At 39.7% G+C, this 27,624-nt stretch overlaps 2 protein-coding genes across 2 annotated transcripts in view; both read right to left on the bottom strand.

Annotated features, from left to right (window-relative positions):
* LOC130687365 (actin, muscle) overlaps positions 1-26,665 on the bottom strand; it is a 29,555-nt gene extending 2,890 nt beyond the window's left edge. Inside the window, exon 1 of the mRNA XM_059495108.1 lies at positions 26,661-26,665. The gene's annotated coding sequence lies outside the window, so the exon portion shown is untranslated. The remainder of the gene's footprint in view (positions 1-26,660) is intronic.
* Positions 1,787-26,967, bottom strand: LOC130687367 (protein-L-histidine N-pros-methyltransferase-like). Its single transcript, XM_059495109.1, has 6 exons — positions 26,884-26,967; positions 26,423-26,795; positions 24,323-24,516; positions 7,466-7,675; positions 2,876-3,671; positions 1,787-2,792 (listed from the first exon to the last, which is right to left on the bottom strand). The coding sequence occupies exons 2-5, from the start codon at positions 26,735-26,737 to the stop codon at positions 3,281-3,283; spliced, it is 1,110 nt and encodes a 369-aa protein (XP_059351092.1). The 5' UTR covers positions 26,738-26,795; positions 26,884-26,967; the 3' UTR covers positions 1,787-2,792; positions 2,876-3,280.
* Between the last annotated feature and the right edge of the window lie 657 nt (positions 26,968-27,624).

The following is a 27,624-nucleotide window of genomic DNA, read 5'->3' as shown; positions in this document are numbered from 1 at the left end:
TATTAAATAAAAATCTTAAGCTCGAAATCTTGGCCAGATTTGTTGATAACCAATCGCTATACTTACACAGATGAGGGTAACTAGGTCAGCTAGTCTAGTTGTCCCGCGATCAGAATGAGTGTTTTAAATTACATTAACATCGAATTACAACTACAAACTGTGTGACGTAGTCGAGTATGCATAAATCCTAGTTTGTTTGTTTGTTTTTTTATTTTTTGTTTAGTTATAGTAGGGTGTCCCGACAATCGTCATTACCTCAATTAGAACTTGGCGAGGAACGGGAAAGAGTTCGCCTGACCATTTAAGGATCGATCGTGCGGGAAATTCAAATATGGCAAAAAAATGGAAAGAAAAATGATGTTTTGTTTCGGTGCGACAGACTGACTGTCAGTGACACTCGGTAGCCTTTTAAGTGCTGCATTATTGGGCTAAAGAACGGTTTTAGGAAGGATCAAACCAACCAACCAATGCCGGCGTGACCATAAATGGAGAGGGTCGCCGCTTGGATTCCAGCAGCCGGTTTTGGGCTAATAGAGATTATGGACCTACTGTACCATCCCATTCTAGCCGCTTTGTTCAGTGCCATATCATATTCGAAATGAATTTGAATAAACTTTTCCAAGTTTCGTACGGCGATAACAAATGACATTGCAAACCGACGTCAGCAAATTTTAACTGAAAATCAAAATTTGCGACACATTTTCTTACCACAGGTAAAAAGTGAAACGGAATATCGTTGCACATCGATGCATTTTTTGTTAACCGAGCAAGTGGCTTGCTTCTAGTAACCTACTTTCAAAATGCAAAACAGCTTTCAAATGACGTTGTCTTTTGCCGTGCAATATTTGTTTTGACAAAAACCGAATAAACGAAAAACTTAAATTTCTTACCGTTAGATAGCGTTTAATGTGATGAATGCTCGTTAGATGGCGTTGTGTGACGTCTACGACGAAAACAAATGTGATGTCATCGCCGAGTGTAACATCCAAGATTTCGTCATACATCTGTGCAGTTTCCCATTGTTGAGAGGCTAAAATGAATCCTCTACATTTGGAAATGACTAGTCAGTAAAAATAATTGGATTTACAAAAGGTTCAACAATCTAATCAAGAACGTAAAACTTACCACCTTGAACAAACACGTAGCCAATATAACAAAGCAACGCCTTCGTCATCCGTTCCAGTTCATCAAATACCTCATTTGACAATCTTGAACAAGAGTCCCCTATTTAACACGACGCGCGAGGGGAAAGAAGAAAAAAAAAAATGAGTTTCGCATCGTTTTCTTGTCCTCGATTTTCTGTCTTTTACCAAAGGAATATATATATATATATAAAAAGGGGGGACATAAAAAAAAAAAATACAAAAACCTTGTCTTCACGACTTTGTGGTCAAGTTGTTTCTCCACAAAAAAAAAAACAAAAAAACTTGATTTCATAATCACATTTTTTTTTCTTTTGATATGATTCGCCTTAAAAGTTGTGCGCAAGTTTAATTTCTCATTTGTCTCTTTTTTTTTTTTTTTTTTCCTTAATTCTTCCTCTTCCTATCTTCTGTCGGTTAAGGATAAAACGCCGCTGGTATTTCCCTAAATGGAAAAAGGGTGAATGTAACTTTCAAATTGTATCGACAGTGCTTGATGGTTCGGTGCTTCACGCATCAACGCATGAGATAGTACTTGACTTGTTAGGAGCCGAGACGCATTGCACGCACACTTAGTTCGAGAGTACCTAAAAAAAAAATATTATAATAATAAAAATAAATAAATAAATATAAAAAAAAAAAAAAAAAAAGTTCTAGCCAAAAAGGAATCCCCCCGCCCGGCAATTATTTTTGTTTTTAACCGACACATTTTTGGTCGGTTGGTGTTGTTTTTACGGAAAAAAAAAAAAAAAAGAAAATGAGTAGCGCGGCCTTTATTTTTGTTATTTTCCAACTGGTTTTTTTGTTGTTTTTTGTTTTTCTTTCTTCTCTTTCGTCTAACTTCTTCGGCATCCTACTTGACCATCGAAGGGTACCGCAATTTCCGCTACGGCTTCCATCGGAAAAAGATTAATACGTCCAAACATATCTTTATTTTTATGATTACCTTTCAGCCCGAGCTGCAACTCTTTTTCGAAACTTGTCAATAGGTTGAAGTCCTTTATTTTCTTTTCTTTTATTTTTTTTTTTTATTTTAAATAACTCGCGACAACGGGCGAGTGCCGATTGAAAGCCACTACCGCAAATGTTGCATTAACCGGTTGGCCGGAATACGTCCGTATATGATTATGGCAACACCGACAGCTCGCTTTTTCCTCGTTCATGTTTTCTTTTTTTTTTTTTTTTTTTTTTTTTTCGTATACGTAAACGACTGCCATTTCCAGCAGCAACGGAATAATTGGTTCAATATAAAGATTGCTTTCCGTGTTGCTTATTTTTTTTTTTTTTTACGGCATTCATTAACTTCCTCTTCTTTGGGGAAATTGCGGCGCACCTAAACAATGGGATTGAACAAGAAAAAAAAAAAAAAAAAAAAGATGAAGAAAAACACACGAATTCTTATTTTCGCTTCGTGTCGATAATGATGATAATGATAATAATAATAATAATAACAAAGTGAAACTGTCACGCTTACGGTGGCATCAACGAGCAGTGAAGAGCGTCGCGTCTGCCCGTCTCTCAGTTAATGTATGAAATGACAATGCTCTCGAATCGTTCAAGCGTTTTGCGCTACACAATCGTCATTTACAGACGGTGTGGCAGGTGGTTTTTTGGCAGACAACGGGGGGAAAACAAACTCTACGACACGATCTGAAATGGAGAAAAGAATTGAATTCATTTGGCGGTCGAATAGATAAACATTTAAAAGAAAAAAAAAAAAAACTTGTACGTACCATTTGATTTGATCGTCACGTTAATTATGTTTGGCGATTCAAGACAAAAAAGATAAGAATAATAATAATTTCTAGATTGTCAGCTGATAGTTTATCGAAGGGTCCCTTCTCTACCGATACAAAAGGTTTTTGTGTTTTTTTGGCAAGAATTTATCTCACATCCGAATATTCAATTAAAAGTATCATTTGTTTTTCAAAAGGAATTCTTATCGTCTAGATTTGGTTTTTTTTGATTGATAACCATTGATTTACCCTTAGGTTGACCTTTAGTCGTGCTGCCATCTAGCGGGGCTAAAGATTACCTTTACAGAATGATTAGAAGGAATGCTAGGAATGAGCGACGGATGAAACAAATTAGGAAAAGGGTTTTCCCAAGTTAATAAAAAAAAAAAAAAAAAAAGAAAATCATTCCGATTTGAGGGCGAAGATCATGTCATTCAAATGGTAGAAGGTGCGCTCCAAATCACCTTCGCACAGGTAAGGCAATCGCGACCAAGAGACGACCCGAAAACCCAACGGCTTCAGCACGTTTCGCATCATACTGACGGCCTGCTCCTCGAAACTCTGGCCTTCAATGTCCAGCACCTGTTCCGGTTGATGATCTCCGGTGGAAGAGAACTCGACGTAAGGCCGGAAAGGCCAGGCGATCGCCACCAGCACCAAGCCGTTGGGTTTGAGGACGGTCTTCATCTGTTCGAGGAGCGTGAGCGGACGTGAGCACCGATCCAGCAAGTTGAGGGCGCATATGACGTCGTAACCATCTGGACGTTGGCTCCATCCTTCGACATCCTCAATCCTGTCATTTGTTATTTATGATTATTATAAGAGATTCAAAAAAAAAAAAAAAAAGGCAATCAAAAAGAATCTTAATAAACGTACAAACACAGCACACATGTTTTCTATGTCCCCCCCCCCCAAAAAAAAAACAAAAACAAAAAAACATTTTCATTTACTTTTAACATCATCTACCAAGAGATATAATCCGGATGCGGAGCGGGTAGTTAGCAGACTAATTGGCCGTGTTTTATATGCACAAAAGAAAACGAACTTTTCTCTCTATTTTTTTTATTATTATTTCGGGCTCGATTGTGAGATGGAGAGCCTTGAACAAGGAGGAACCGCCGAATATTATTCTACACACACACACACACACACACAAAAAAAATACAATTTCGATCCTACTACCCTGCCCTCCCCCTTTCGCATTTTTTTTTTTTAATGGCCTCTTCTTTTATTTAAGAAAAATAACTAGTTATGGAGAAATAAGCAGCAAGCCGAACACTTACGTTGCGACTTGGCAATTACCTCGTTACGCAGTGAAGACGAGCGGAAAAGAAGTTCGTTAAACTGTACACATGTTTACAAACACAACAGACACTAAAAAAAAAAAAAAAAAAAAAAAAAAAAGCCTCAGCGAAAAAAGGCGAGAGAATCGGGTGGGTAGGCGGGGAGGGAGTTTAAATAGGAGAACCCCAAACTTCCGTTCGACTCGGATCAATACCGAGTACATATATAGGTTCCTTCTTTTTTTTTTTTTTTCTCTTCTCTATACCTCATAATAGGTATGGTAGAAAAAAAAAAAAAATGAACGTAACAATTGATAATGGATTCGATTAACTTTTAGCTGAATATTTTTTTTAATGATATTACAACAACGGCTCCGCCTTTTAAAATGCCAAACTATTGCATTTATAAATGTCGCTTTTTTTTTCTTTACTTTCCACGACTAGGTTGCACCTTCTTTTTTTTTTTTTTATAATGTAATTGGTGTATCGGCGACGTGAAACTATTACACACCGCAGCGCTAGGATGTAGAGTGTCATAAACTAAGTTCCTCCGCCCCCATCGGTAACAAACAAAACAAAACAAAACAAAAAAAAAAAAAAAAAAAAAAAAAAAAAAAAAATGGAAGAGAAAACGGACGTTGATTGCCGATTGGGATATATATATATATATTATTTTTTTTTTTGAGGTGCGGGGGGGGAAGCTCAGGCGGTTTGTTTTCTATCGCCTCCGAAAATGAGAAGAGACTTGGGCCGTGTCAAGGAAAAGTAAATTTCAGCGCAAGGGGTTCCGGTTCGGTGTTTTTTCGTCGCATTACAAACACAAAAGCCGCAATGTCGAAATAGTTGACCAAAAAAAAAAAAAAAAAAACAACAGCAACAACAACAAAGAAAGGAGAAAATAAAAATCTAGTAGATTTCAAATTTGCCGCTTCACGGATTGTTCACGTCTTATTGAACCCGTTTTTTTTTTCTTATTTCATTCGCTCATCTCTCATCATTGAAAACACCAAGGAAAAAAAAAAACGCATCAAACACAGAAAAGGGACGGGAAAAACGGATTTAAATGATGACAATCGAAACTAATAGATTGAGATTGGATTGTGTGTGTGTGTGTGTGTGTGTGTGTGTGTGTGTGTGCGTGTACAGTGCAAATAGTGAAACTACACAATACTGGAGGTCCGTAGCCGATCGATCGATTTCGATCCAACTGATTTCCTTCTTTTGTTATGCCGTTTCTTTATTTTTATTTTTATTTTTTTTTTCATTTTTTTTATTTCCCTCCCATTTTCCCATGTCGCTCTCCACAACACATGAATATGAAAATATTTTTTATCAGGGAATTCGATCATCTGTTATCTATAATAATCGACGAGAAAAAGCGAAAGGGAAATGCTTCGAATTGTTTCCCTCATCAAATAGGAAAAAAAAAAAAGAAAGAAAAGAACCCAAGAAAATAAGGAAATAAATAAATAAATAGAAAAGAGAGAAAGAAAGAGAGAGATGAATTGGAACGAAGACAGAGCAACGGCAGCTCTGAACGAAGCGAGGGATATAAATAAATAATAATAATAATAATAATAATAGAAAAAGAACGATTAATGGAAGAAGGAGCGCCGGGAATGTCTATACTTTGCCGCTGATGCCGTTCACTCTTGCCTGCTGAATACATCAGAAAAGAAAAAAATTCCGGAATCCGCAATCCGGGGCATTCGTAGCCCGACCATAAGCCGCCAAAAAAAAAAAAACAATGAAGAACCGATTTTGAACGAAGGGAAGAAAGAAAAATTCCAGCTCTCAAAAAAACGATACACACACCACCGTGATAGGGAAATGCAAATTCATATATATATATATATATATATAAATACTACACACACACACACACACACACATAACACGTAAAAGATGAAGATAGAGAGCTACTAGCGCCTATCATCGTGAATTGATGATTTCCCTTCTTTCTTTTTTTTTTTTTTTTTTTTTTTTGTTCTTTCTACCTGTCTGTGCGGTTCTTTTTTTTTTTTTTTTTTTTTCTTGAATGAAACTAAGAAATGAGGAGGCCCGGGGATGTTAGTCTTTAGAATGGCATACAGCACGACCCGATACATTATTCAAAAAAAAAAAAAAAAAAAAAACATGCTTGTAAGCCGTGTGTCTGTCAGCGTGTGTCTCACGAGTGATCATCACTCACGCAAGGTCGTTACAGCCCAAGACACACAAAGCGCAATACTTAAGCCATGCACACGTTTCATAGGCTATTTAGCGAAAGCAATCATTTTTGGCTTCTCTTCTTTTATTCATCGCCATTATTTTTGGAAACCCCCCCCCCCCCACCAAAAAAAAAAACAACCAAAATTTTTGAAAATGACCATTTTCAAGTCAAAGAGCGCGAAATGAATGATTACGTACCCACCGTGTGATTTGAACACGGTTCAATTGCCACCGTTTTTTGTTTTTTTTCCTGATTTTCTCAGCCGTTTTAAAAAAACAAAACATGGCCAACTTTGAATCGGCCGAAAGGAAATTCCAAAAATGGTTGTCATTCCATTCGTTTTTTTCTTTTCCCTCAAAAACCCCCCCACAAGAAAAAAAAACAAAACAAAATGTTTAAATATTTATTCAACAAAGCAGCTGATGATGATGGGAAATGACGACGGAGTCGGGGCATTTCAATCAAGATGGGCTGCGTGAGTTATGCGCACGACGTTTAAATCCCACCCCTTTTTTTTTTGTTGATGTTGTTTTAAATCCAATCTCCATTCTTATATTTTTGACTTCTTCCTCCTTTTCTTTTGGTTTTTTTTTAAATACTCCCGCCTGCAGGTTGGGCTGTTCTTATCTTATTCAACGGCTAGTTAATCCACTTTCGCTCCCTCCCCCCCCCCCATTTTTGGTTATGTTATTCTAATGATGAACGACGACGGGCCCCCGAAGAAGAAGCGCGGAATGCTCAGAATGTGACGATGAGAAAATACGAGGCCTCTTCCAATTGCCGCATCCCTTTTTTTTTTATTTATTTATTTATTTTTTTTTTTTCTTGGACCCTTTTAAAATGTGCCCCCCCGCCATCCTTCACATTTTCCGATTTATATGCTAATGACCTGGTCGTGGTGACGTGATGATAGCGCCATCATCATAACGACAGGTGCCTGACGACGGTCGTGACGGTCAGAAAAAGATGAGCGGCCGACCAAAAACGTTGAACAAAACATAAAAATAAATCAAGCCGGCCAAGAGAAAGAAAAGAAAAAGAGAAGAAAAAAAAAAAAAAAAGAAAAAAAATGAGAAATGAGGTTTTACTTACGTGAAGCCTCTAGCGGCCAGGATCCGCTTCATGGGCCAAGACATTTCAGTGACGTGAACGCTGCCAAACATGCTGGCCAGTAAGGCGGTGGTAGCGCCATCGCCAGCGCCCAGGTCCAACATCCGTTCGGCTCGATAATCATCGGCAAGGTGGAAGAGCTTCCGGAATTGCCCGTCGGAAATGACGAACATCGATCCTCTTCTCAAGATCCTGAAATTCAAATAAATAAATTTATTTTAAATTGGAAAGATTGTTTGCACACAACGCGGATCGTTACAAACGTTCGTAACAACAATAAAGGCAAACAACTTAAACCAATTTGACGAAAATGGCTATTTAAAAGAAGAAAAAAAAAGTGGGGGGGGGGGAGGGGGATCGAAGGCGGGGCAACATAAATCCTGGAATCGTGTCTGACGTAACATTACTGGGTCGTTGCGTCTCGAAAATTGAGATGGAACAGGCAAGTTATGGTCGTCGCAGGAGTGACGAGATTCCATAACTATTTAGTTGTCTCATCCACCCAGTTGTCTTGGCGGGTGGGTGGGGATGCGTCTCCTCCTCCTTGTCGTCGGGACGGGCGCGCTTCAAATTGTTCCATCATGTCGGAGACAATGTAATCACATGCCATTTTCTACTACTATTCCGTGTACTTCCCTGTTCTTTTTTTCTCATTTCCTTTCTCCCCTTCCATTCGTTGCGTCTTGTTTCCCATCTACGTGTGTGTGTGTGTGTGTGTACATCATTTGCTTAGAGTGGTGGATGGGAGGCAGTTCGAGGGCGGGCAAGCAAGGGCCGGCTAGGTATAATAACAAGAGGAGATCGAACGATTGCGCAAAGCGAGAGAGAGAGAGAGCCAAGCCTTTTTTTTTGTTGTTGTTCTTTTTCAATTTTTACCAACCGAAAGTATGTGCCGCACGATAACGAGAAAGCAGACGAAATTTATTCGTTTGTTCCCCCTCTAGATGTCGTTGTCATAATTATCAAATCACCCAGTTCATATCCATATTGTAAGGAATCAATCAAACAGCGAAGAAGATGATTGCGATAAAAGAGAGAAAGGGAGAAGAAGAGGAACAAGTGAATACAATTGTTTTCCCTGCGGCAAAAGAGTGTCAACGGATGAGGGGGGGGGGGGGGGGAGAGGGGTTTGAGGCTTAAGATTCCCATTTGAAATGGAAACTGGACGGGACCAAATCTAAAATCAATAAAAATAAAAAAAAATAAAAAAAATCGCTAGCACACGCCCCATCACACCCGACTGTAGCACATTTTAGCAGTTACCATACGAGACTACCAGCAGCTTGCATTTGCATGTTTATCAATATCAATAGATATGCCCTTATTCCTCTCCTCAAGCAGAGATTTTACTATTTGATTTAAAAATATTTTTTTTTTTTCTTCATTCGAGATGAGGGAGCCTCGCTTGCGCAACCTCTCCGCTAGAGTGTGTACGGCACGCAGAAAAGAAATCATCATAATTCCAATACATAAAAATGGAAAGAGAAAGAAAATCAATAAAAGCCACGAATTCATAAAAAAGGATGAAAGCCAACTGATATCCAAACGAAATTTCAAGTTCATCCAGCACGCACCCATCCAAAAGAAAAATAACGTAGTGCTCCCCTAATTAGAATACGGTCCCCTTTCTAATGTCCATTAAAAATCACGAAATATAACGTCATCGTAACGTCATGACCAATCGGCAGCGTGAGAAACAACGTCATCATCGGACAACGTTTCTTTTTTAAATCCCCCTTTTTTTTTTCATGATGTTCCAGTACCTTCTTGCATTTTGTCATCATTCTACGAGACATTAGAAAAAAGGGGAAAAAAAAAAAATGGATCGTGATTGAGGGATATCCGAGAGCAGCTGACTCTGAAAAGGTAAAATAAATAAACCAGGGGATAAATAAGAAAAGAAAGCAAAGGGATGCGCGGGAGGTGGTGTGGGGGAGAGGTTGAGCGATTTCACGACGTGTTGTAAGAGTGGGGGGAGGGCCCCCACACCGTCAAGAAACTCTTACCCACCAGAAAAGGAGAAGAGGCCGGGAGTTGGTGGTGTTCCGGTTTGCGCAACTTCCCGATGGCTCTAAAACGTGTCATCGCAACTCAACGTAGGCCCTCCGATTCGTTGGCTATTGTCGCTAATTGTGCAACCACCTTCCACAAACCTCATCAAAAAAAAAATTGGAAAAAAGGGAAGAAGAAGAAGAAGAGGAAAAAGGAAAAGAGAAAAAAAAAATGGCCTATAATTACAGGCATTGACCACACGACACGACCGGCCTCGCTCAAAAGCTCTTATCAATATTTATGATTAGAGAGTTAGGTCCGGGGGAAAGAAAAAGGGGGCATTTGCTCGCGTTTGCCCCTAACAGCTAACCCGATGGCGTTTGATGTGTTACATTCACGCGGCCATTTTTTTTTTCTTGATTATTCACGTCTTCCCTCGGTCATTTTTCTCTCTTTAGAAACGCGAGGAAAGGAAATATAATTCCTTTTTTTTTCTTTCAAAAACGACACCATAGGTAGCAGCACATGCGTCCCAGTTGGCCCAACAAAACACCCCCCCCCACACACAAAAATTGGCTAAGTAAATATATATATATATATATAATTCTAATAACAATCTTCATCGTAACAAAGCACTTCCGTTTTGATCGGCTGGCAACGTACGACGGCGAGAAGTGGGGGTGGAGAGGGAAGAGTTTCTTAGGTAATGAGGCTTCTCGTTACCCGTCAAAAGTGCCGCAGGCCGATTGCGTGCGTGCAACAAACAAGAAAATCAAAAATGACGAAAATTTCGTTTCTTTTTTATTTTTTGAACCCCCTCCCCCCCCCCAAAAAAAAAAAAAAAAAAAAAAAAAAAAAACACGGGCGTCGTTAGTTAAACAGAAAAGCACAAAATATAAGAAGAAGACGGGAGCGAGCGAGGGAGGTGTTTACCGCACCCGTTCACATCACGGGTGGCAATTATGGCCAAACAAAAAGAAAGAAAACCATTCCCCCCCTCCCTTTCCTTTTTTTTTTTCTTGATTTCGTTTGCCCGTCTAGTGACTTCGTGATTCGTTCGAGGTTGGGGCAATAATCGCGTCACGCAATTGTACACATCGGCAAATGTTTCAAACTGTTCCACTAAACGAACTCTGGCACTGCGTGTTGGCATTTCTTTTTTCTTTTTTTGGAACAGCGTGTTACTTGCGCTAACGGCATCAAAACAAAGTCTCCTCATCACTTTGAAAAAAAATATAAACAGTCCATTCTCGATTTATTCACTCGTCTTCTTATATTCTTTTAGCCACCCCCCTTCCCCCCCCCCTTTTTATTTTTAAATATAAAAATAAAACGTGAAACTGTGCGGATGTCAAGCAGACGACAAAAAAAAAAAGGGGAGAAACGGCTGAATTTGATGGTGCGATTCATCATCATATCTTTTTTTTTCTTTTCTTCTCGTCGACTGGAACATGTGATATCGAGAATATCTGGCAGTGCCATGGAGAAATCACTGAATCACGCAATAGATTTGCCTCCTTCTACGACACGCGGGTGGAGTCAACTCGTTCGAAAAGAAAAACAAAACAAGAACAAACAGTTTGGCTGCTGTTCACTAAAGCGTGACCAACATTCACGGGCATCATTCGCCGCCCGTTCGTTGCAATGACGGGTAAAAAAAAAAAAATCGAAAAGTTTGACATTTAAAAAAAAGAAAAGAAAAAAAACAAAACAAAAAACGATCCCCGATTGCGTGCGACAATTTAACACCAACGCTTGTGGGCGTTGCCCGGAAACGCCATGATGTATCTACGCGTAAATACGTATACATAACAACCTCACGAAAAATGCAAATGATTTTCTTTTTCTTTTCTTGCTTAAATTCAAATCGATTTCTGTTTTTCGAGGTGAAAATGATTCTGACGTCCGACATTTCTTTTTTTTTTTTTTTTTTTTTTTTTTTTCTTCGTGTACCTCTTTTCTGTTTCGTTTGTCGGAGAGACAAACGTGAAATCGACCGCAAACGTGCGCCACGCTTCAATGGCAAACGAGACGAGGTGGAAAGAAGGAAAAAGTGTTGTCGGCTCGTGGTTTCTCGTTTGTTATCACACTCCCTGTCCACACACATTTTTTTTTTGTTGTTGTTTTATTTCCAAGAAAAAAACAAAACAAAACAAAAACAACTGAGCATTAGAGAGAAACGCCAGTAGCTTATCTTCTATCATTAACCAAAAAGCGTCTTGATTGAACAAGAAAATGAACGCAAATCAAACTGTTAATCGAACGAAAACTGGCCACTTCCGGATATTTCAAATGTCAAAGGAAATTCCAAAAAAAAAAGGAGGAGGAGGAAGAGGAGGAGGAAACATCGTGCGCTCCTTCGACCTCATCACGATTAGGCCAGCAACGCTTCCTCTTTTTTATTTTATTTTTTTTTTCTTAAAAACTACTTACGCCTTACGCTACTCTTATTACACAACACACGTTTGGTTAGATTCGGTTCGTCATTTTTTATTTTTCCTTTATCTCTTTCCTCCCCCCCCCTCTCCATTTTTTTGTTGTTGATAATATCAAAAAGAAAACTCTCAAAGACAATTAGCCGTTAATCGCTGTAACGGCGGCGCTGACGGCACAGGTACGTTGAAGAAGCCGACAGTGGGGGGGGAAATGAGAAAAAGAGGAACATAAGAAACGAAAGAAAGAAAACGGCGCTTACTCACGCTTGAATGTGGCCGAACGAGTCTGAGAGTCGGTGAGGAAAAACGTCCTTGATGTTGATGATGATGATGGATAGTAATGAGACGTGGCATTTTATCCTTCCTTTCTTTTATTTTGTTCGAAAAAAAAAAATGGGTAATCAAAGAGGCTTTTGTTCGACGCACACACACACACACACACACACACAAGAAGTTCGTACCACCTCCCACCTTTATGGGTAGATGGCGGTGGGAGGGTGGCCGTGTAGATGGGCGTCGTGGGAGAATTGGTGCGACGTTGATGAGACATGCTATTTAGGTATGTTTAAGGTATAAGACGCAATCTGACTTCTATTCGTTTCTTTCTTTCTTTCTTTAAAAAAAAAAAAAAAAAATACAAACGAAAATTTTCAAATCGGTCAATGCACGGACGTGAAATAAAAAAGGAAGCAAAAGTTCATCCGGCCGGAACCAATTGCATACACACATAAAAGAAAAAGAAAAAAAGGCTCTTGACCGAACACTCCCAACTCAAGTGAGCCGCATCAAACCCCTTTTCCCAAGACAAGTGAGAGAACAAGACACACACACACACACACAAAAAAAAAGGGGGCAGATCCCCAGTTTTATGGATTTTTTCTGTTTTGTTTTCGGTTGCTATTCTAATTTATTTTCTTATTTGCTCTCCTCCCCCTTTCAAATCGCTTGTTTGTGCATTTGGAAGACATGCCACTATCGCCAACTCAATGTTATCTATTAGCCTCGTTTTCAGATGACTATCATAAATGGTGGTCAAACAAACAAACAAAAAAAAATCAAAGGGGGTTGTCCGAGCTATAAGAACCGAACCCACCCACCTGCCCCAAGTGTGACGTCATTTAACGTTTCAAAGGTGGCAAACGAGACGTCAAAACGTATTGGAATAGAACGGGACAACAAAAAAAAAAAAAAAGGAGGGGGGGGGGAAGCCAAGAATGAAATAACGACTACTAGACGGCGGGAATTAATCATGCTTAATTACGAGCCGTTAAAATCCCCCCCCCCCCCCTAAAAAAGAGGGGCAAGGAAAAAAAAAAAAAAAAAGCCCAGCACATAATACACGCGAACCGGAACGAAACGTCTCGGGGTTTTTTCTTTTTTTTTTCGGGAACTTTTTGTGTTTGATTTTTTTTTTTTGCCACACACACAACTACTTGCTATTATACTTTCTAAAAAGAAAAAATAAAAAAGAAAAAAATGTTTCATCCTTTTTTTTTCCCTTTTTGTTTCGGTTTTGTAGCCCGACGCACACACGACCGTTACGTACGTACGTACGTACGTACGTACACACACACACACACACACACATACATCTGCATCAATCTATATATTGTACTCGTTGCGTCTGTGTATAACACAATCATTTTTTGTTGTGTGTGTGTGCTGGGCCAATTTCTTTTTGCTGTTTCCCCCCGTCGGTTTGGGGTACGGGCGAAAAAAAAAAAAGAAGAAGAAGTATTTAAGAAACGGGGAAAAAAAAAAGCAACGGCTCACGATTCTCGAACGGAACGTGATTTTCGACGTGAATTCTAAAAGCGCGCACAGCGAAACAGTATGGTTATTATTATTATGATTTCCTTCTTTTCTTCTCAAAACATTTCGTCCCCTCTCTTTTGTTATTCTTATTTTTATTTTTATTTTTTTTTTGGTATTTTTTCAAGAGGGGCGAGGAAAGAGAGTAGACTCTGGCAAAGCGGACTCAAAATCACGGTTCGTTCTCCCGAAAGCCCGACAGATTGGGGCTCTCATGACGTCATCATTTCGTTCTGCGTGTAATCACAACCGGCTGCTCTACACTACACACAAATACATATCCATCTCTTCTCTTTTTTATTGATTCCTTTTTTTTTTCCCTATAGTTCAAACGATTATTATTTACCCCCTCTTCTAGATTCGCTTTTTTTTCCTTCATCTTCCCCCTTCCCTTTTTTTTCGTGTGTTCTTTTTATTTTTCAATCTCTCTCTCTCTCTCATCTCGTATTCTAATATTCCACGGAAAACGTAATGTAAAAAATGCACTCGACTGTGTACGTTTGTGTGTATGTGTTTGTGCTCGTCTGAAAATGGGAACGCAAGACAAAATAATAGAACAAAAAAAAACAAAATAAATAAAAATCTATAACATTCCCCCTTCCCCTTTCTTTTCGTATCTCGTCTACTCCATCGTGTGCCGGAAGAAAACAGTGGCGAGCACATCAACATGGAGAACGATCCTCCAAGAGTGGGTGTTCATCGCAACAGTATATATATCTATATATATATATATATGTGTGTGTGTGTACGATGTGAATCTCCCCCCCAAGTTCAATATAAGAAAAAAAAAATGATAAATACATGTAAAATATGAGGGTTAGTTTATATAAGAGTAAACTCAATAGACTATGCGCACCCTCCCTGCCTTTCTTTTCGTTTTCTAGCGATTGAACTGTCAATTGGCGGGCATCGTTTCATGATGGAAAGCTCTTATCCTTTCAGGCTCTTCGCAAAGGGACGGAGGGATAAAAAAAAAAAAAAAAGAATTCAATTGCGCTATACAGTATAGAAGCATCATCATCTTTTATTCCCTTTTTGTAAGGCAAAGAAATCCTCAATTAAAAAAAAAGGAAGAGGCTCAACACCTCCATCCACCCACCCACCACCCCTCTTTCTAAAAGAACACGTCCAATTGGAGCCGTGACGGTTTTTAATAGCCCAAAAGAAGAAAGAAAGGCATCTAATGAAAATTAAGGTTCACTCAACACATCGTCTCCCCCCCCCCTTTTTCAACTCAGTTTTTTTTTCTTTTTAAAAGAAAAACCTTTCGCCTTTTTTTTTTTTTTTTTTTTTTTTTTTTTTGTTTGTGCGCTTTTTAATTGCTACCCACACAGAGAGAATCGCTTTCGGCATTGTTTTCAAGGTGTCCCGCCAACCGGCAGCATCACGACCTCGAATGGCGGTCGTTGCGAGGCTTTCAGGTGTTTGAATAAAATGGGGGAAGGGGAGGACGGTTCAACAATCAGTTCCAGTTCGTCTTAGATCTCATTTTTTTTTGTGTGTGTGTGTGTGTGTGTGAATGTGTTAAATAGCAATCAACACATTCGCCGAAAGGGGTTTCAAGTTCACGGGTAATTATAAAGAAAATGCGCTTGTGTGTGTAGGTGTGTGTACAGTGTGTCAGCGAGCATTCATTTCCGGTGGGTCCTTTTTAACATCACTCAGTATCCCTTTTAATGGTAAAAGTTGCAATAACACAACAAAAGAAAAAGAAGTAAAATGAAATAAAATGAAATAAAAAGAAATAAAAAGAAATAAAATGGAAATGATTTCTGAAAATGGCCTCAATTCTACTGGTTATTGGTGCAAATGAAATTAGCATAATTCCAATGCAAAAGAAAACAAGGAAAATCGTTTTTTGTGTGCGCAAGTGTGTACCCTCCCTGTATGAGTTACATGGCCAACACGAAACGAATTTCACGGCATCATTGAATTGAAATCTGCTCATGAATACGTTCACGTCTGGAAACTCTTGTCTACGCTATTCAAGAATAAAAAAAAAAGGGGCCCCAGCATTTCAAACACGAACTGACATTTCGAACGTTCTAATTGTTGGCCATCATCGTCTTAAATTTTTCAACGAGTAAAAAAAAAAAAAATAATAATAATAATAAAGAAGAATAAAATTATCAATTCTTTTCTTTTTGTTTCCCCAATTTTTCCATTCGTTTCACGGCACCACGGCCAAACGTCAAGTACCACATTTCCAACGATTTCTCGAATTTTTCTTTTTAAACAAAACAACAACAGACAACAACAAAAAAAAAAAAAAATTAAAATGAAAGAATAAAAGAAAAGAAAAAAAAAAAAAAAAGATAATGAGCCCAGCTAATAAGCACGTGTGGATAGACTGGTGGCGGGGAGCTTGCGCGCTTGCGCCGATGCCCCCGCCGATCTGCATAATCAAAAGCTCAAATACTACTGACGAGTGAGGTTCGAGCCCGAGCAATAGAAAGACTACTAATTACCCCTCCCTCATATCTCTCTCCTCTGCCTCCTCCTCCTACCGAAGGAAACAAAAAAAAAACAAAAAAAAAACATGGGCGGCTGACGGAAGATTTAGGGAACGAAAAGCCTCACGGTGGTTCTCGTAGTAGTAGTAGTAGCTGAATATAAAAAAAAATAAAATAAAATAAAAATAGATGTACAACGCAGAGCGCATATATTTGTAGGGCCAATGGAAGATGGCGCATGAGAGAGTCTCGCCGATCGTCTTTCCATCGGATGGCCGTCGGCAGTGCCTGCCGATCATCATCATCAATATAATTAGCCTAATAATCATCAGGGATCCCTAGCGCCACAAAGAGAATAGAAAAATGGGAGGAGTTCAGTGTTCAGAAGAGACTTTTCTTTTTTTTTTTTTTTTTTTTAAATAAGAATTTCAACACTGGCTCTACGTCCGCGCAAAAAAAGGCGTCTATCGACTCTCGCATTTTCGTGTTCCTTTTTTCTCTTTTTCTGTCCCTTAACTCTCCTCCATCTACAAACAACAACAAGAGAAGAAAAGAGAGAAAAAGAACACACCGTTTAATTAGCATAGGAGCGAATGGGGGGGGGGGGGGGGGAGATCTTCCCTCGAAGCGCAAACGTTTTTTCTTTTAAAGCTTCGTTAGCATCCGTAATTACGGCCGCATATCTATAAGAAACACACACACACACACACACGGCTAATGTGTCCGTACTTTATCCACGAGAAGTTAACGCACCTATACGTAAGGCAATGAATCGTTTCAGCAAACGAAATGAAAAAGAACCAAAAGAAAAAACAAGGGAAAAATGTTTTTTTTTTTTTTTTTTTTTTTTTTTTAAATAATAATGACGGTGCTGCTGCCCGTGGTGATTATGATGAACGACACCAAAAAGGAAAAAGAAACGCCATGCCGTACACGTTGCCGAACCGAACCGTCGCCGTGAAACGCGTTTGCTCCGGCTCCCGCGCCTCATCATCATAATAATGATGATGATGATGATGACCATAATGGCGATGATGAAAAATACGGCGCGACGCGCGGTTCAATGTTTTTTTTTTTTTTTCAAAAGTAAAAAGAGAAAAAAAAATTTTTTTTTTTTTTTTTTTTTTTGTGTTTTGAAAAATAAAAATAAAACGGAAGAAAATGAATAACGGCGGGACCGGGGCACGCGCTTCTCCTACAATCGACACGATGCGTGTATGTGTGTGTGTGCTACCCGCCCGCCTATAAACACATCCTCACCGGCGGCGTTCATCTGCCTCACACTCAACGATAGGGGTCATGAATATTCATCGATGTGCTTCGTGTTGCTATCTCTCTTGTTGTCTATTCCTCCTCTTTTTTTATCGTTTTTAATTTCCCCCCCATCGACTCCGATTAAGAAGACGGGGGGTTATAACTTTTTTTTTTTTTTTTTGTTTGGTTCCTACGTGCAGTTGTCGAGATGCTCAAGGTGAAATCACGACTTGTTTTACGCTAGATAAGAAGAAAGAGGAAAAAAGAAAAAATTCCTGATTAACGCTATGGCAGGGGGTTGCGCATTCGAAATTCCAAATAAGTCTCACACAACAATCACAACATGAATATTCATGCCCATCGCTCAGTTTTTGTTCTCCCAATAGCTAAGCAACAGACAAACAAAAAAAAAAACAGGTACACCTTCAAATCAACTTAAAAAAAAAACAAAAAAAAACAATTAGCATAAAAAGCCATTCGAGTTAGAGATTGCTGTGGTTGACGAACACGACGTCACCCATCTCCCACTTTCATTCGAAAAATTAAGTTGCTGCGTCCAGACGCAATCAACTCGTAATACCTGTCCTCCTTTCCACGCACTCGGAGGCATCGAGAGGAATAATAATAATAAAAAAAAATTGTGAGGTACATGGCCGAGCACGTAATCCGTCCGGTTATACAAAGGGCGTGCGCATAAAATCAAAACGCCTTTTTTTTTTTTTTTTTTACTACAAAAAGAATCTTTGCGACCATGATGATGCCACTCCTTTCTCTTTTCTTTCCCTACACTTCTAATGTAACACGGACGCTTGGCTCGAGCTCTTCTTACGCCTCCTATTGGGTTAAACCGGCGTGCGTGCGTGTCTGCGCGCAAGAGACGCAATAACGAGGAAATAAAAGAGATAGAGAGAGAGAGAGAGAGGGAAACGAAAGAAGCCATTGATCTTCTTCTTTCCTCGCCAAGCATCGCATTGCTCCTACTATACAAGCGGGAGCGGGACACGCCCTTAAACGATCGACACCCGACGGGTTTCATCCGTTTGAGAAAAAAAAATAAAATAAAGAACACGATCTTCAACGCACATGTAGAATTCGCAGCAAATAAATACGTTCGCGTCCTGACGGCGCAAAATGCCATCTCATTTGTTTACCACTTACATCCTAGAAAATCATACAAAAACCAGCTCATCCATCAGGCACCGTATCTAACGTGTCATTCGAACTCCCCCCACCCCCCCTTCGTTCCTTGAAAAAAAAAATCAAAAAAAAATCAAAATCCTTGCCTGTAACTTTATCGGGAATGAAATTTCATGAAACAAAAAAAAAAGAAAAAAAGAAAAATTTTAAGCTTTCACGTATCAAATACGCTAACAGCGAAACGTATGAAAAGCAGAAGAAAAATGCACAAAGATGAAAAGATGATGGTTCTTTCTTTTTGGGGGCAAATTTCATCAGCCATCAAACCTTTTTTTCTTTCTTTTTTTCTTTTTTTCTTTCTTTCTTTCTTCCCCTTCTTTCAAAGCTCCGTTCAATTCAGGGAAAAAGATGCGCAGCCCGGGGTAATGCACCAGAATGAAAAAAGCGAAAATAAAATAAAAAAAGCGGAATGAAATAGAAAGAAATCACGCGAAAAAAAAAAGAAAAAAATGTTATAGATTACTACGTGATTTCTTTTTTTCCTTTCCATTTCGCTTGGCATATTTTTATCCGTTTCCCCTTTGGAATCGCGCTCCGTTTCTCCGTGAAACCTTCCCCAGACTGAGAGGGGAAACAAAACAAAACAAAACAAACAAACACAGCCCAACCCTTCCTCCAAAAGCAAAGAAAATTAATTTCTCTTTTCGATTTCAAATGATGACAAAAAAAAAAGCAATTTAATAAAAAATAGTTGGCAGTTCCGATTTAAAAAACAAAACAAATGCGCGCGCAATAGCGGCAACGCTGCAATCAAAAGTTCGTGAAAAGAAATAACGCGCATCGATGGCGGACTGCGAGTTAGCAACAATAGACGACGACGACGAGAAGATACGAGAGGAGAAGAAAGAAGAGCACGGTAAGGTTGAAATAATAATATGTAAATCTGATTGGCGAATGCAAATGCAAATGCAAAAAAAAAAAAAAGAGAGAGGGGGGGGGGCATGGTCTTCGACGGGCTGGGATGCTGAGCGAAATAAAGCGGAGCAATAAAAGGGGAGGAGGCCTAACAACAAAAATCGATATAACAAAAGGCCCACCTAAATGTGTACACACACTGCAAAACTCCCGGGGAGGGCCAACACTTTCTTTTCCATATAAAAGGAAGAAGAAGTGGGGGGGGGGGGGGTTGCGCAGACGAGTCAATATGCATACGTGAAGAGGGGGCAAAGTAAAAAAAAAAAAAAAGGGGGGAGCTATAAATCAAAACTCCGCCCTATCCCTCTACGTGTAACCCTTTTGGCTTGCTCCCCCCTTCCGCTTGTTCGTCTATTATTTTGTGCGTGTCGTGCCGCAATCTCGTCAACCAGTGAGGAAACTCATTAGCATGTCGTGCTCTGCCACGGCTATTGTGCGTATACAACTAGGCTACGTAAATAATGAAGAAAAAAAAATAGAAAAGGGTTAGCGAGGGCATGTGCGCATAATTCGAGAATAGGGGGGTACACACACACACACACACACACAGAGGTCCCCTTTTAAATATACAAGCCCCGCCCAGTGGGAGCAAAAGAACCCCCCCCCCCCCCATTTCCCCTTTTGTCGCCAATGATGATGAACCAATCGTCGCTTTAACCCTTTGACGTTCTAATCCGGACGCGGATATGCGTGGAGAGCGTCACTGTGTGGTCAGAAGGAGCGCCTGCCAGAATCCCACCCTCACTCTCTCCTCCCATGTGTGTTCTCGTCTTCATCGAAGGGCGCCACTGTCGCCGATCCATTGGAGACCAGCAGCCAATCCCTCCCACCCTTTTCTTTTTTTTTTGTATCAAAAAGACGGCCATCGACTATGGTAATATGGCGATCTCCATCTTATATGATACACTCCACCCCCTTTCGGATGTTGGCGCAGGGTGAAAAAGAGGAGCTCAAACATCAAACAATTGTGCCACACGCGGCCATCCTTTTTTATTTTTATTTTTGAAGGAAAAAAAGAAAGAAGAAGAAGAAGAAACTCACAAGTCCAAGATGGCCGCTGGCTGGATCATTGATCTCTCTGTCTGTAATATCTACGCCTTCCTGCTCTTCTCCTTCTTCTTCTATCCCCCCCCCTTTCTCTTCTTCAATCGCGTATGTAGATTGAACAAATCAACCATTTCGTTCGTTCGTTCGTTCTTTCTCTTTTTTTTTCTCATCTCCCACCCTCTTCCGTTTCCGGCCGGATAGATACACACACCATACACACACTCTCTCTATCTCTTTTTGCCTCTCTTTCATCTTTCTTTGTATACGTACGCACAACGTCCAGCAACTCAAACCCAATAGGAAAATATATATATATATACAAATATATCGATCACGACGCCATATTTAAATTAGAATATTTCCATCGAGAATAAGCAATAAAAAATCCAAGCAGAATTGTTCAAATTGCTCCACAAAAGAAAAAGTAATCACGAAACCCTCCCCACTGCAATCGATTAAAGCAAAAACGCATTTTTAATCAAATTTGAATTTCTCTTTACATCCGACATCCAATCAGACACGGCCGTCTCGAACCGAAAAAAAAAAGGAAAGAGGCACAAGAGAAACAAATCTATCTCGTACACACTAGTCAGTGTCATACGTTTCTTTATAAAAAAAAAAAAAATAAATAAAATAATAATAATAAATAGATTTCTCTCTTCACGACAGACGAGCACATACTAGGAATCACGTAAACGAGAAGTGGGGAGGGTGGGGAGGCATGGCGAAATCACCAACAACCTCCCAGATGGAAAATGTCGCCTCAACAGAGATGAATAAAAAAAAAAAAAAAAAATCAAAAGCGATCAATACTACTCTCTCTTTGCTGCTGCTGCTGCATGTGTGTGTGTGTGGAAAAAAAAAAAGACGCTGAAGACGCACTTTTCGATGAGAGCTCTCTTTTTTTTTTTTTGAAGCTCCCCTTTATCTTCTATTACATGGAGCCGATGACAGGAGCGTGCACAGATGAGGAAATGCAATGAAATGTATAAAGAAGAGGGAGGAACGTGAAACAAGAACCGTCAGAGAGAGAGAGAGAGAGAGAGAGAAAGGAAATGATAGCTACGCACCATTCGATCCTTAATCGTTGCAACTCCCCAAAATGAGAAAAAAAAAGAGAAAATAAATAAAAATATATATATATATATATTCGTTTTTTTGTTACGCGCAGATCTGTGTACACGCGCGTTCGCAAGTGGGTGTGGGTTCGTTCGCTCTACAACTCCGATCAGACTTGGTAATTGGCACCAGATGACTCTCTGTCACTTTGACAGTAGACACAAGGAGAAGGGGGGGGGGAGATGGTGTTACATGCGACTAACGATCGATTCCCTTTACGAACGATGCATTTACATGCGACAAAAAGGAAACCCTTTTTTTTTATTCGATTCCTGGCAAAAAAAAAAAAAAAAGAGAAAAGCTTTCACGCATTCATATCAAACTGGCAATTAAATCGACACATCACACGAATAAGAACGAAAAAAAGGGGGAACGCTAAAACCTTTTCTTCTTTTTTTGCTCGAAAAGATTCAGCAACAATCCAATGTGCTCATCAACATCCCTCGTTTCAACCCGAGATCACAGAGGGTAAAAAAAAAAAAAAATTATACAACATCGATACGTACACATTTGGGGCTCGTGCCGTGTGTTGTCAATGACAACGAGAAACGAAAGAGGGGGGAAGAAAAAAAAACGTTCGGCTCTGATGAGGAATCAAAAGCGAATCACATCATTTCTTTCTTTTTTTTTTTCCTCTCTCTCTCTCCCTTCAACTATATTTATCTTTTTTTTTTTCGTCTCCCCTTCTTTCTTTCTTTCTAAAAAAAAAAAAATTTGTGTGCAACCCAAACACACGGAAAGAGAGAGAGAGACCCAATGACGTAAGCCTTAACAACGAAATATCGATTGGAATATCAAATATAATGAACAGAGAGAGTATATAGATATATAGGAGCAACGAACCACGATAGCGAGAAGGAAGAAGAGGAAGAAAAAAAAATAATAATAATAAAAGAAACGACATAAATTAAGAGCGCCGGTATAGTTTGTGGGAGGGTGAAGAAGAAGCAGGTCAATGGTGTGTTAACAAAGTTCCGTGTCTACTACTACGAGGCTATCAACGCCGATCGAGGGGACACGGTACGCTTATACAACGAAACAATACACACACACACAAAAAAAATCGTCATAATAAAAGAAAATGGCAGCTGGGTCGAAACGTTCCACAAAAAAACCCCTATAAAATCTCGATCGAAACTTGAAAAAAAAAAAACCTTTTTCATACTGATCACATTTTTTTTAAAGAGGGGGTTGGAGGAGGGGGTCAATACGTTTTACGTATATATTTCGAAAAAAAGTGGTATGATTTGATTAATAATCAGCCTGACGGTGTAACGCTCCACGCACCAAAAGAAAAAATGATTATAAAAACGGGAGAACGACGTTAACAAAAGAAAATATATGAATATGTAAAATGCTTTTTTTTAAATAAAAAAAATGGCGGGTGGATCGATGTAACTAGGGGGGCTCCGTTAAAGAAGAGAGAGAAAGAAGAGAAAAAAAAATAAAGGGTAGCACACGTGAAAATAACCGTTTTGACGGCGCCCTGTTGAATAAATCAAACGATTAGGTTTATAATTCGTGTGTGTGTGTGTGTGTGTGCGCGCGCGCCTAAGTGCCAGGTGGTGGCGAAACATCACGCCAAACCGACAAGCGTCGCTATCCCTGCCTCCTCCTCATTTGAGAGAGGAACGCGCACGAGCTTCCTAAACCTTCACCCTATTAAACATCGCTTTTAATCAACGCAACACGGGGACGAACGTTTTCTTTTTTGAGAGTCACCCCCTCCCCCTCACAAAAAATGGGGGGAGATCTTTCAAAAACACTTGCCGATGCCGATCAAAAAAAAAAATGTGTTTCCCAATCTCTTGTTATCTCCTCCGCCCGCAAGAGGGCCAACATGGATGGAGGGTTTGCGCAGTAGTAGGCTCGATTCAATCAACCGACAACAATATTTCATGATTTTTCATTCAAAAACGAATTATTTTCTTCTTCTTCTTCTCTTTTTTCCAACTTCAAAAAAAAAAAAAAAAATAGAAAACATTTAAATTGGGTTGTTTGTTGGCGGGGGAGAGTTTTCTTCTTTTTAATTGGGCCCTCCAGATGCTCCACTTGCCCCCCCCCCTTCCTTTCCCAACTCCGTGAGTTCCGGATTATTATTATTATTATTTACCTTTTTTCTAACAAAAAAAAAATATGGGAAAAGAGGAAGAAGCCTCGAGGAAATATCCAAAAATCCGTGATTAAATAGTTTTTTTTTTTTTTGCCCCTTTTGTTCGCGTTTGTTCGTTCGTTGCGTTGTTATCCTTTTCTCCCTAGCAAACAGAACGGAGTCTCTTGAACAGAGAGAGAGAAAAAAAACGAAAGAAAGAAAGAAAAAACGAGCGCTGGATCGTATCGAAAGAAGAATATGTCTCGTCTTGACTGACTTTCTTCTGTCTGGCGTGCGTGAATTCAGCTGAGCGGGGCCGACTGGTAGGCCAATTACCGACCCAGTGGGGCGTCACATCCCTCCCAAACAACATCCACCCAACGCGATGCAATCGTACAAAAAAAAAAAGAAGAAAGGCCTGTCCGTTCGTTTCAAATCGCCCACGAATTTCCCCAAAAACACAAAACAAAAGGAAGAAGCAAAAAAGAAAAAAAAAAAAAATAGTTTGATTTTGAAAGCTCACCCGTTAATCGACGTCTGGCTGACGAAAGGAGCGAGAAGCGTGCGGGCCACCAGGTGGAAGAGCTGGGTAAAAACGGCGTCCGAACGCTCTTGGCATCGCTCCAGAAACACCTGCGTCTCCGCGTCCGTAGAGTCCAGCTCGAGGAACAGCTCGCCGGCCTCCGGCTCCAAAGCTTCAACATTCACCTTATACCACTGTGCAAAACAAAACAAAAAAAAAATTAGAACTAGTATATCATTTATTCGATTTTGTGTGTGTGTGTGTGTTGTTGTTGGTCGTGTTAAACTCGAATCTAAATTACGGGCTATTTCTTTTTTTTTTTCTTTTTCTTCACCTTCTCTATGGTTTCCATTCATTTGGCTGAATGATGGCCATCGGCGTCACACACGAACAATCACGTGTAATAATAGTATGTGTGTAGGCATTGCAATAACCGATAACAAATCAGCGGGCTTGATGGCTAGCGCCACCCGCAACGTGGGCGGACGTCCGTTCAACTAACATAAAGGCCAATAACCTGGCGAAAAAAAAAAAAAAACCTAAACATTTTTCGCTTGCCAAGATTATTCCTGTTGAATTGTCAATTTATTCCTTAAAGAAAAAAAATGACGCGTTTTTGCAAGCGTATTTCTCGATCGCTAAAACGTCAATCATTTACCACAGTTCGACTTGTTTCGCATTCAGCGGTTGTTTGCGCAGCCGAGTTCAAAAGGATGCAGACGAAATCGAATCACAGCCAGACGTCATTTCCAATCGCTGGTCGTGACACGCAAAAAAAAAAAAAAAAGACTAACGGAAACGCAAAAAAAAAAAAAATTAATAAATAGAAATAATCAAAGAAGAAAAGCAAGTCCCGGAACTTCTTTCTTCTTCTCTGATTGGAGATTGTTTCGCCGTAAAGACTTGTTAAGATTTTTTTTTTTTTTAAAGGAAAGGTGTTGCAGGTGATTGAAAAACAAAAACATTCTAAGAAAAAAGAAGCAAAAAAAAACGTGAGAAAGAAAAAGAAAACCATTTTTATGCTTTGCTGTTTTTGTTTTGCTATTGTCGGGAATGGAAGAGGGGAAGTCAAACAACGTTGCTCTGATTAAGAGAACAAACGTTATCTAATTACCGCCATTAAAAACCCGTCAAGATCGGGAGTGCCGGAGACTCTGTGGCAGTAGCACTCAAACGAGAAATACGAAGAAAAGACAAAAAAATGGTGAAACGAACTAACAGGAAAAAGGGGAGAATACGAAAAGAACGAAGAACAATAAGTCATGTATGTGTGGTACCAGCAAAGAGAAAAGAGTCTACTTCCTTTCACGCCAAAGTGAAGCTAATTTAGCATTCACAAGAAGTGCATTGAATGCGATGGGAACAGCTAAGATGAAGCAGATAGGCAAGAAAACAAAAGGATTCCAGCTTCTTCTTCTTCTTAACTTTAATGTGAAACCTATAATTCCCTTCTACAGTTCTTGTGTTCTTTTTACGGTACTTTGTTTTGTTTTGTTTTTTTCGAAAAGCCGCACGACGGAAGTGTCTCTTTAAATGAGTGGATGCGTGTGTGTGTGTGTGTATGTGTGTGTTCTAATTTGCTTCCCCGTATATCTCACAGGACAAAAAAAGAATGGAACAGAATGAGGGGAGGGTGTGTGAGAGAGAAGAAAATGTACGATTTTTAATTGGACTTGTGTAGTAAGAAGAAAATTCTGATGTGAGGGGGGGGGGGGAGGGAGAGAAGAGAAATAGCTTCGATAATAATGAGTTTGTAATTGCTAGGTGGAAACATGATTAAAGTCGACCGCAAAACTACCAGTGGGAAGATGGTGAAACGCTGGCGTCGTGAGGCGGGGCGGGGGAGGCGGCAAGGAAGCAGTGCGAAGGACGAGCGCCCTCATTTTCTTGATGTGGTTAAGATCAAACCGCCATTCACGGCCATTGTGTTTGTCTAGCTCTAGACTAATTTATGATTCATTACTGAAGCCAGTCCCCCTCATCAAAGACTGTCTCAAGTGTTTTCCCATCAATCTGGAACTGGCTGCGAATGACTCGTCACCTTGGAGAAGTGGGAGCTAAATGGAACTAAGCTGGGTTAAGCAATGTAAGAAGATTTACCTTGGTCCTGTCGAAGTTCTTGAACTCTTCGTCCACCAGGATCTTGGAATACACAGAACGGGCCAGGGCCGTCCTGAAGTAAGGCCTGGTGGGTGTCACTGCTGACGGGGGACACTCTTGGCAGCCATCAGCGCTGCAATATCTCATTGTTTTTGGCTGTGCTGATATGCTACCCATCCTGCCGGATGAGCCAGACAACGTGGTTGCACTGAGGCACAGAAACACGCAGTGTAGCAACGTGATGGCGGGTTTAAGTCGATAATTAACGAGTTCACATGCGTGCCACAACAACCAGGGCATGGGAAACTTTCTCATCAAAACGGACGATCTAATTGATGCACGAAATATTACGATGCCATGCGACTGTTTTCGTCTTAAAAGGAAGAACAAAACTTGATTATAGTGTGACTTTCAACTCAACGAAAGTGGGTGGCGCCAAAAAGGCATAACCATATGCTTACAGCACAAAGCATTTGAAAAACTCTAGGAGCTCACTTTCCTCCGTTCTTGTGCACCTAGCAGACGACGTCACCGTCAATGCGCTAAAGGTGATGGCTAAACAGCGTCTAGATCAGTCTCAATTTTCATTATTTCTTTTCTCCAAATTAGAGTTCTTCTCAGAGAAAACAAACGGAGGAATGTAACGTTCATCACCTAAATATTTAAATAGAATCTTTTCCCATTTATTTGTGGGGAAAAACATTCTCTGGGGAATCTTGAAACGACTAAACCAACAAAGTCAAACAAAAGACCACCGACTAAAACACGCGAAGCTAACAGGGACATTGTCCAAATGACTTCGTGATTCCAAACGGAATCTTTACGTGTATATAACTTGCTATTATTCCACACTACAGTTATGGTCATAAATAACTTTGAGTGAACAAGCCAATGCCCGATGCACAGTACGCTGAGAAACAAAATGTCGTTTTCTTTTCTCTTTTCTTTTTTTCTAAATTCCGGTACGTAGTGATGGGAGGGAAAGAAAGAAGAAAAGCGACTCGCGATTAAAAAGATTTCATTTTATTTTATTTTTTTTTCCAAGCCTCAGACATTTGTACATATATTATAAACACACAAGCCCCTATAAGGTCTATACCATTTCCTTCATACCTGTGGCCACAAAATCTATTGTGCATCGTTATGACAACAAAAGAAACGAAAAGATTTCGTAGCCTTCTTCTTTTTATTATTATTATTAC

Source organism: Daphnia carinata, chromosome 4, assembly GCF_022539665.2.
Source record: "Daphnia carinata strain CSIRO-1 chromosome 4, CSIRO_AGI_Dcar_HiC_V3, whole genome shotgun sequence".
In the NCBI taxonomy this organism is placed as follows: Eukaryota; Metazoa; Arthropoda; class Branchiopoda; order Diplostraca; family Daphniidae; genus Daphnia; species Daphnia carinata.
This window is presented reverse-complemented; position numbering and strand designations above follow the sequence as displayed.